The 11,576-nt window shown below is 41.4% G+C and overlaps 1 protein-coding gene across 2 annotated transcripts in view; it reads right to left on the bottom strand.

The window, feature by feature from the left end:
- Positions 1–436: 436 nt before the first annotated feature.
- Positions 437–11,576, bottom strand: part of bin3 (bridging integrator 3) — a 45,802-nt gene continuing 34,662 nt past the window's right edge. For both annotated transcript variants that reach the window (XM_083554057.1, XM_083554058.1), the window contains 2 exons: positions 9,541–9,675; positions 437–1,943 (listed from right to left, as the gene is read on the bottom strand). In XM_083554057.1, coding sequence (XP_083410183.1) covers positions 1,797–1,943; positions 9,541–9,675 — 282 coding nt within the window. In that variant the 3' untranslated portion in view covers positions 437–1,796. The remainder of the gene's footprint in view (positions 1,944–9,540; positions 9,676–11,576) is intronic.

The raw sequence follows: 11,576 nt of genomic DNA, 5'->3' as shown, positions 1-11,576 counted from the left end.
GATGGAAGCTCAACAGTGCTAAGATTTGGAGCTTTCAGTCAGAAGTACGACATCTTTCCCACTGAGCTCCCACTTCCCCCTGACTTCAACCTCATCGCTGATCAGTTTTCTTCCAAAAACAGGAAGTGGATTTATTCCATACACCATTTTAAATAAATGCTTTTGGTAATATTTAGACTTCAAACAAAACAAAAAAAAACCTGTGTGTAAAAAGTATATTGTTTATAATACAGTAGTGAATTCTTTCTCCTGATTGAGTTATAGATGCTCTTATAGAAGCACCATTATACATGGACATCTGCTCTCTGAAAGTATTAAGTGATTCATCCAGATCAATCCTGACTCCAAGGATGAGTTGATGGCAAATAACCTACAAAAGCATTTAAGCAATAAAAAAAAAAATACATATAAAATAAATTAGATTTTAACCAACATGTTTTTAACCAACAACCAATTTATTGTACGACCTTGTAAAACAAATATAAAAGCGGCCAATACAAATAATCAAAATAACGGGATTACAACAAAAAGACGACTTCAAAGAGACACACAAAACCTCTTATTTGAACAAAAAAGAGATGAACGGATGTAAGAGATGATTAAAAACCAGTCAGAAGCCGACGATAAAGGCACGTGTTTCAGAGGTGTTTACGTGGATGCATTGGTAAATGACAGATACTGAGATGAAGCACTGAATGAACCAAAAGGCTTTTAAAAACACGTCTTTAGCAAAGATGTGACAAAACGTTAGGAAAAAAACCAAAAAACAAAAAAACACGTCTGGTCCCAAATACGATCATCCAAAAATTGTATAGGGAGGTAAAAAAAAAGAAAAAAAAAAAGGACAGTCTTATTAAAGCACTAAACACAAATACAAACAAATTCAGTGTTTTGTTCAAGTCAGTAGAGGGCGCTACAGTATCGGGGACTGAACAGACTTCAATATAGGACATTAGAACTGAATTTACGAGACACCGTTTAAATACTCGATAAAAGAATAAATACTTTGTGCTAGGATTATTAAGCTACTAGATAGCGCTTATAGAGAGATGGTTTTTTTATATGTATTATTCCAGACAGCACTGTAGAATCTCTGAGACAGTAATGCAGACATCAGAGTTTAGTGTTGAAGCAAAGGCCAGGCCTATGCGTATTTGACACACACACACGCACGCACGCACGCACGCACGCACGCACGCACGCACGCACGCACGCACGCACGCACGCACGCACGCACGCACGCACGCACGCACGCACGCACGCACGCACGCACGCACGCACGCACGCACGTGCGGCTTTCCGAATTATTGCTGTACATTCAATTAAAAAAAATTATACATAAAGAACAAATCACAATTCTTGTGATGATCTACTCACGCTGAGATCCTTCACTTTTCAGAAATGTAGCTCTCTTCATCCAAGTTCATATAGTGTAGTATAAAGCCTGAGAAAAGCCTTCCTCGTTTTACCATCATCATTATCATCATCATCATCATTGTGAAGCAAACCGTAACCCGGATCACAAAGAAAAAGTTTTTTAACCTTTTAACTGAGGTTGAATAAGTTACGCAAGTTCTTTGTATCTTCACTACATCTACACTGCCGGAATTCTGCACCACAGCCTTCCGGCTGCCGACAAACAATCTGATAAAAAAAAAAAAAAAAAATCATAACTCAGAGAGAGAGAGAGAAAGAAAGAGAGAGAAAGAGAGAGAGAACAACATTAAAAAAAAAAAAAAAAAAAAAAAAAAAAAAAAAAACACCTGGCACTGAGAGACCTGTCTTTTTTTTTTCCTTCAGTCATCCGCTACGATGGACAGAGCGCGCAGTTCGTTGAGCTTGACCTCGTTCTGCTGTTCTCGTTCCTGGTCTGTCAGGCCGCCTTGATCGATCTGATCGGTCAGGTCGCTGAAGATCTTGTGCATCTCGGTGAAGTAGACCACCTGAACAAAAAACACAAGGAAACGGGCGTTTACAGCTTGCAAAGCGAAGAAGAGCAGCACTCCAGACGGTTTCTCGTCTGTGCGCGTCTGTCTTTCTGTCTGTTAACCCTGAGGTAAGGAGTTTTTTCTGCATCTGGTGATTCAGGGGTCCTGCCTGAGATCATTAACAACCATTAATCACATTACAAGACACCGGGACGAGTGGGCTGCCGACAAACCTGCTGGGGAAATACAGTCTTTCCACCGGAAACCCACACACACATTTTTCACGTTTGTTCATTTGCTGCGTACTGTGTACGTACACACACACACACACACACGTACACACACACGTACACACACACACGTACACACACACACACGCACACACACACACGCACACACACACACGCACACACACACACGCACACACACACACACGCACACACACACACGCACACACACACACGCACACACACACACGCACACACACACACGCACACACACACACGCACACACACACGCACACACACACACACACACACACACACACACACACCTCAGCGTGATCCCGTTGTCCTGTCTGGCCCACTCTAAACCATGAGTTTTAACACGTGCGTTACATTTCAGACTTGCCTGTGTCCAATATGTCCTTTAAAAACATGTCCTCATGCTAACACAAAGCAAGTTCAGGATGAAGAAGTGTGTATTTCTGGATTTATATATTTTTGGGGAGACCCTGTAAAAATGTGTACATTAACATTCAACTAATTTCTAATGCTACCACATACCACGGCCGTCTGGCTGTCGATGAACATCGTCTGATAACATATAATAACCTGAAACAAAACAAAAACAAAAAAACAAAGACCAGACTTGAACTTTTGGAGATGCTCTGCCCCAGTCGTCTAGCCGTCACGATGTGTCAAACTCACTCAAATCCTTACGCTCGTCCATTTTTCCTGCTTCTAAAATGTTGACTTTGGGGACAAACTGCAAATGGCTGCCTAATAAATATCTCCACCCACTAACAGGTGCCATGATGAAGAGATCATCAGTGTTCTTCACTTCAGCTATCATAACCCGCACTTTTCAACGTTATAACCTTGCAACGTGTCTGATTGTCTACATGTCAAACACACACCGCACATGAGCATAGCGTAGGCCGAGCGAACTTCATCCACGTGATGACATTTAAAAAGGGAAAATGAAGCGTCAGCTTCTAATTCGCCATTAACACCGTATAGAAGATAAAACGATGCAAGTATCAATAACATTAGTGTCTTCAAACTTGGTAGTCCAGTATTGACCCAAATACATAAAAATAAATAAAAAACGGATCTTAGTACCCATCCCTATTCACAAGTACAATACACATTTCCTTAATTAAACAGACAGACAATTATACGTTTAAAATCCCATTAACAATGACACGAACCTAAACTTCCTCAATTCCTGTTAGCCAGAATGACCACAAGGCCAAGCGCTCAACACCCCCCCACCCCTCCCCTAATAAACATTTCTGATGCTGGATGTAGGCATCGTTCATCCTGACTGGGAGTCGAGTGGTCTCTGTCGCCGCTTATTATCCTGCACTTTAATTAAAAGATCAATCCGAAGTCGGTGCCATTCTGTGAAGTAGAGAGACTGGTTCCTGCCCGGGGTTTTGAGGGAAACGGATACCGCTCTGTCCTGTTTATGCGTCTGACTGACAGCTTCGCCACATCAAGCGCTGCCCAACGAGCCGTTTACATGCAGCACGTGGGAGCGGCATGGCGACAGAGGGGCTCCCGGTGCACACTCCGAGAGATGGGAAGGGGGGGAAACGGACTGCAGACCTACGCGTACATCCGCTTGCGTCCGTCTAGACCGATTGCTATAACCCGAACCTGCCGGCGAGCGGTAACAGATTCCGCAAACAGCTTTTTTGTAAATCAAAAAAAGTGACGGGCGAACGTGACCGTCAACTCTTTTTAAAAGTTTAAACCGTCGTGGTTACGGCGGCTATCATTTCCTGTAGACGGATTCCAGGCGCAATCAGGGATTGCAAAAAGGACGCCACATCCTTTCCGAGTTTACTAACAATGTGTGTGAAAGCTCACTGTCCGAGCGGCCTTGAAAATGTTTTAGACAAAAAGCGGTACTGTGGGCGTTCGAGGGCGTTAAATTCATTGTTAAATTCGTTGAGTTTTTAAGTTTAATTCATCGACTATTGAAGGAAAAGGTCATTTTTCAAACACCGCTTTTAATTAAAACCAGCTGTTACATTTGTTCAATGGAAAAACAAATATTTGGCTATAAAACACAAATATAAACTACGACCATTACACACCGGAAAAATAGTTTTTCCTGATGAGTCATACGAGAGAACATTAGCAACAGAATAAGGTGCTCCATAAAGATTTGTGGCATTAAGGCAATCGTATTTCTGGCATGAATTCTAGGAAGAAACCTCTGTGAAAGAAATTGTAAATATTTCAAACATACAAGATATTTGGAGTAAGTTTTTTTTTTTAGCTCATTTAAAGTGTGTGTGTGTGTGTGTGTGTGTGTGTGTGTGTGTGTGTGTGTGTGTGGGGGCACGTGTGCAAGACACCTGATTGAGCCGTGGTGGACTGTGTATCCTCTGTGCAGACGGAGGAGGCCTTAGAACAACTCTTTAATTTCGACAGAGGTCCTCCTAAACACATATGACATGGGATATGTGTGTGTGTGTGTGTATGCGTGTGTGTGTGTGTGTGTATTTGTTCCGGAACAGTGTGTGATGTGGTGGAGCTCTGAAATGAAACGCTCGAGCGTTGCTTCTATCTGAGCAGAGGCGATCTCTGAACTGTGTGTATGATTCAGCAGGATGAGGGGACTCTCAGTTCCAGCAGATCTATGAGTCAGTGTTTAAGATACGTCCATTGTGGACTGCGGGCACACACACACACACACACACACACACACACACACACACACACACACACACACACACACACACACACACACACACACACACACACACACACACACACACACACACACACACACACACACACACACACACACACACACACACACACACACTAATCTTTGACTATAAGAGTCTCCTAGTCGAGAAATCAGGCTTGATAGCTGTTGCGCATCTCAGCGAGTCTAAATACAGCATGTGTGATAGCGAGTCTCTGCGGTCCACCTACACACTGCCTCTTTAATGCAGCGATTCTCCTCTCTCAAACCGATGTACTATTCATACCGCTCTCAGAGCTTAAGCACCACACACTGTTGGTTGGATGTGTGTGTGGACGAGGCCACCAGTACAGCTAGTTGTCTGGTTAAGAGTCATCTTGAGGGGCCACTTTTTATCCAAATCCCCCTTTTCAGCAAGCAGAGAATACGGTGGCTTTGCCCAACAGCTCAGGCATCGTTACATTCTTATATATTTAACAAGGATTATCACGGAATGTTCTCCTCGTGAGTTAAACCGCAGATCAATCCTGGTCCTACCGATACCGACGGTTCGTAACGCTTAAAGCCTCTAACGCTCTCTTCCTCCTACTCTTTTCTAGCTCTGACAGGAAGTAGGCTCTGCCAATCACTCTGAGTGATTCATGCTAGGGCTCCTCGCTAATCAGCTAATAAGATTACACAAACGGGGGACGCAACAGGAGCGACGCTAAGCCATACTAATGCAGGACAATCGCCAACGGAGCGCTTGATCTCGCTGATCTACCTCCGCCTGGTTAGAGTAAATGCAAGATGAAGAAAGAAAAAAAAAGAACAGGCTGCATCATAGGGCTCTTAGACAGAGGCCTGGACTAACTTCACCACCTCGTCTGGTAACAGGAAGTCCAATGCATGCTAATTTCAGCCCAAATTTTCTTGATCACCAACATGGGTTCTGCAACAACCTACCCGCCTCCCACGCTGTTCAACAGTTCAACCTTGATAACCCTTGACTAATCTTACCACCCCACCAAATCACCCCATTTATCATTCTGAATAGAGGTCGACTAAATAATCAGCATTTGCTGTAACTATCAGGCAAAAATCCATACCGATAGTTTTTCCGGGTTGCTTTATGCACTGATGCGACGTGCTAATTATTAAATAATAAATAATAATAAAATAATAAATAATAATAAATGTCAGTAATTACAGTAAGTGTATTTGTCTTTTTTTATATTACTTATTTATTTTGATTTATCTTGAGTGTTCAATTTAAATGCATGTCATATTCCTCAATATTTATTAATATATTTAATATATATTTATATTATATATTTTCATGATTCAGTCATTTGTTTCTATCCTTTGGATGTAACCCTTTTTATTTATCTGCAGTGTTACTTTTTGTTTCGGTTTTAATTCATTGATGCATTGATTTAATTCACAGATTTTTTTTCCGAAATATTTATGAATATATTCATATTAATTTCATTTAGCACATTTTAATGATTTGAGTTCTGTTTTTTATTTTTGTTTTAAAGTTCAGTACATTTTTACATTGAGTGTTACGGTCTTTGTTTAATCTGATTCCCACTTCAAAAAACTAGCGGTTGATAAATCGGTTATTGGCAAGTACGATCCAAATGATCACAGCTATCAGTTTTGGGAAAATCCACTAATTCTGCAGATTAACTCAAACCTTTTAACATTAACCCCTTACGTTACCAGCACCTTTCATAGCCGCAGCAAGTTTGGGGGGAGGTAATGGGAAGGGTGGTGTTAACCTTCGGTGCACACTAGACCAGCTGTTCCCACTGCCCCTGTATCTAAACAATGTGCTTTTAGAAAGCCTCAGGAACATTATGTCTACTGCCAGGCTGAAGATAAACACATACACACTAATAATCGCAAGGTTACTATTGTGGAAGTCCCACTTGAAGCTCATCAGTGCGTGGGGGGGTAAGAGAGAGAGAGAGAGAGAGAGAGAGAGAGAGAGAGAGAGAGAGAGAGAAAGAAAGAAAGAAAGAGAGAGAGAGAGAGAGAGAGAGAGAGAAATCTGTACATAGAGAAAGAAGCAAATAATTACAAACTTCCTGAAGTGACAGTCTGAGCTGAAGCAAAATTGTGGGGGTTAATCATATTATAGACAGGAGGAGGGTGGGGAATGTATGTATATTTATATACGAGTGTGTGTGTGTGTGTGTTAAAACATAAAGGAGCAGTGTGTGTTTGTTTGACCATTTCTATGGGGTGGTCAAGGTTAATCACATTAGCTCTGGGTGGAGAGAGCTGTAGAGGGGATTACAGCTCTGTGTGTGATTGTGTGTGTGTGTGTGTGTGTGTGTGTATGATAAAAAGGGCCAGAAATCAAAAGTATGTTGACCTTCCCATCAAGCGATGATCAGCCATACAAACATCACAGCCGTGTTTTGATGATCCAGAACACATCGTACATGACCATAAAGAACGGCGTCAGGCGAAACGGACTTACTGTAATTACTTTGCCGACAGAAGGATAAATCCGGCAGGCGATTGTGTCAAAAGAAAACATTAATCGAAAAAAGAAAAAAGTAATAATCAAGATGATGACATGATGACAGTGAATCAGTTTAGTAATTACCTCTAGCTAAGTAACATGTTAAGTCCTAATTAATGATGGAGCTCATCATACACTTTGCTGTGGTAAGTGGCAAACAAATGACTATTTTTTTTTCTAATTAAAACCAAACTTCTTTAGTGTGCCATTTTTATACACAAAGAAGAAAAAACCCACCATGAGCCCTTTCCTCCGTAAATAAGCCAGTGCTGCGATGACACTTTCATTTACATACCTGATCTAATCATCAGTTATGATGCAATTAAACCTACCTGTTTTATTTCATACAAAATTAGATTTCTTTTTCCCATAAAATGTGAAATTGTTTACAAGCATTTAATAAAGAAAAAAATAATAATAAATTAAAGATATATGCCTGTGTAATGCTTGTTGTAGAACGCTCAAATAATCAATTAATTTTACTGGTGTGTGGAGTTTCAGTTTATCCCTGTTGTGTTCACATTATGATCTAAGAACATGTCCACACAGTATCACTATCAGAACTATCAGACTCAGAAAGAACTCTCAGCTAACCCCATCTATCCTCAACTTATCCCTCTCAACTAACCCACTCAACCAACTACCCCCCTTAACAAACACCCTTCAACTAAACCCCTCAAACCTCAATGAATCCGCTTAACAAACCCAGTCAATTAACCTCCTAGACTAACCCCCAAATAACTTCAACTATACCCCTCAACCAACAAAATCCCTTAGCCAACTAACCCCCTCAACTATACCCCTCAACCAGATAATGCCCTCAAATAACCCAATCAAACCTCAACTAATCCCCTCAATAAACCCAGTCAACTAACCTTTCTGACTAACCCCCTAAATAACCCCCTCAACTATACCATTCAGCCAACTTTCCCCCTCAACGATACAGTTCAACCAACTAACCCCCTCAACTATACCATTCAACCAACTAACCCCTAAACCAACTAACCCTCTCAACGATACAGTTAACCAACAAACCACCACAACTATCCCCCTTAACCAACTTAACTAACCCTCTCACAAACCCTCTCAAGTAACTGCATCAAATATCTCCCTCAAGAAAACACTTTTTAAATAACCCCCAACCTACCTCCACATCTAATCCCCACTCAACTCCCTCCACTAACCCCCCAAACTAACCCCATCAAACCCTTTCAACTAACCCCCTTAACAATTTCCATAACCAACCCTTTCAACCAACCAACCCTCTCAACTAACTCTCTCAAACCAAACCCCTTATCTATCCTTTTTTAACTAGCCCCCTCATCTAACCTCCTTAAACTAACGTCCTCGAACTAACCCCCCTATTTAACCTCCTCAAACTAACCCCCTCATCTAACCTCCTCGAACTAACTTCATCAAACCAAACCCCTTATCTATCCTTTTTAAACTAGCCCCCTCATCTAACCTCCTTAAACTAACGTCCTCGAACTAACCCCCTTATTTAACCTCCTCAAACTAACCCCCTCATCTAACCTCCTCGAACAAACTTCCTCAAACCAAACCCCTTATCTATCCTTTTTAAACTAGCCCCCTCATCTAACCTCCTTAAACTAACCTCCTCGAACTAACCCCCCCATTTAACCTCCTCAAACTAACTTCCTCGAACTAACCCCCTCCCCCCTCAACTAAACACCCTCAAATGGTGATTGGAGCCTGTTCAACTATTTAAGGAACCGTCTGAACAAAATGAGACTGGAGCTCAGGTTTTCCTCTGGGAACGAAGAGGAGGGAACATCTGTCTACTCATCTTCACACCTGTTTCAATTTAGAGAGCGAAACCCATAAAAAATAAATAAAAAAAACAACCGTTTTGAATATACAGGAAACCATGATTTGTATATCCAATGGCAGCAACAGAGATCATAACTGTTACAATACCATCACTATATTACATCAGCACTAAATATGCATAAGGAAACATACATACAATACATAAGTAATAAATACCAAAAAGTTTCTGAACAGCTGAATCACTGTTACGTTTATTAAAAAGGGAAGCGAATGGTATTTGGTTTAAAAAGGCGTTTTGTGTGTGTGTGTGTGTGTGTGTGTGTGTGTGTGTGTGTGTGTGTGTGTGTGTGTGTGGCTCACCTGGGCTCGGATAAGCGCCTCGAAGCTCGGCTGGAAGTAGTCGATGCGGCTGTTGTAGAATTTGGGCATCTCTTCTAAAAGTTGCTTATTCTTGGCTTCGAAATCCTCCCTGACCGGCCTCAACTCTTCCCTTGCCTAAAAGGGACACCACACACACCACACACACATGCTTACTTTACCCTACTAAAGAAAGACAGGCAGGTTTTTGGGGGGAATTCTGGAGTGGTTTGTCACTAGAATAACACCGCTGAACTGGATTCCGTGACACAGAGTAGGAAGCGGAGGTGCTGAAAATGAGAGCAAACGAGTGATGCAATGATGTAGTGGTGAAAGGAGAGATGGATAGTGTGAGAAAGAATGTGTCTCATAACAGTGAGGGTTGGTTTTTGCTTCTTTTTTTTGTTTGTTTGCGCGCTTTACGGGTGCATGAGAGAAAACATTACTGGAAACGAAAAGCACAACACACACCGAAAAACACACACACACACACACACACACATGATATTTAATCAGAAGCTTGTTTAGTGCTACTCTATGGCCCCGATAAAGCCTGTTTTCTCAGTGTGTGTAGGTGGTCAACTCGTATATTTTTCTGCACCTAAGCCTTTTGTGCGCCTGTGTGCTGACACGTTATTGAGTGTATGCATATACATAGAGTGACCTCACGGCACCCGACTTGGTGAGCAAACGCTCATTTGCTACTACGGTGTCTCAGTTAGTGTTTACAGACACACACACACACACACTCTCTAAACCTAATTATCTGGCTCTGTGCGTGCGCTGGAGCCTCTAAAGTGCAGCAGCGGAGTTGAGAAGCTGCTTCTCATGCGTGGGAGCTCGAATGAATCCGTGTGCTCTATTTCTGTAAAGGCTCCAGTCAGCACTTGTTACGCTGCGCTCCGAAAAACACCGTCGGCGCAGCGGAGAGACAGAGAACCGGCCTCCCGGATCCACGATCGCAACCGTGTTCTATCAGCGGACCGATACGAACGGATCAGAGCAACCCCAGTGGAAGAACCAGCAGAGGAGCCTTCAGAGGCAAATTTCGAAAAGGCGAAGATTATAACAACAACAAATCTGTTCCGACTGATTGTGAATGTAATTAGAGAAGAATTTCAATGAAATATTTCTTATGAACTCTACAGAACTGCGGTTTTTGTCTAAAAACGCTTCGTGTCCACAATATCGTTTTTCAGTCGTTTCTCAAAACTCGCTCCTCCACACTGAAACGTGTGAAAACGATCACGTCCCTGTACTGCGCCTGAGTAAAACGTGAGACGTTTCGATCGGCATCATTTCCGCCTGCTGTTTATTTGCGTACTTACTAAAAACGTGATTAGATCAAATTTATTCACTTTTTCAAAAATCGACATTTCTGCTGACTAAAAACGTCGTCCCGGTGAAGACGTACGGTCGAAACAGAAAACAAAACAAAAGCATATTAGAGATTTGAGATTTTCTGCAACAAGTGTCTTGAAACCTGCTACTTCAATTAAATACTTTAATTCAATTCTACTTTAAATTCGAATCATTACGCATCCAAATGTACATGTAAATTATTTATTTTTTTTATCTTCTAGAGCTTGTGTGGTCTGCCTTTTCCAAATAATCCAACAAACAGCCGATTTCCCACATTAATTGATGCCTTAATTTGCGTTTAACTGCTTAGATGAAGGCTGTACACTGTGTGAAGTCACTTAGCTACTAAAGGAAATAGCACAGTTTTTACAATCAGGGTTTCTGCAGGTTTCCCCAAGTCGAAGACTTTTTAGGACCATTAGGAATAAAATTTAAAACCGATATCACAACATCAAAAACACAAACACATACACGGAGAAAGCTGATTGGCTGTTGCATGCTGGTCTCATTTGTTTTGTCTTAATTCGGCAAATTTTATTTGAACTCGCGAAAGAAAGAAAACACCAAGGACACAACAACAAAAACAACAAACAAGCATTAGAAAATAGTCAAATTAGGAAATTGATTTAAGACCTAGAACAGTAACTTTAAGACTTTTTAAGGCATAAAATCTTTTA

The sequence above is a fragment of the Silurus aristotelis genome, assembly GCF_946808225.1.
Source record: "Silurus aristotelis genome assembly, chromosome: 11".
In the NCBI taxonomy this organism is placed as follows: Eukaryota; Metazoa; Chordata; class Actinopteri; order Siluriformes; family Siluridae; genus Silurus; species Silurus aristotelis.
This window is presented reverse-complemented; position numbering and strand designations above follow the sequence as displayed.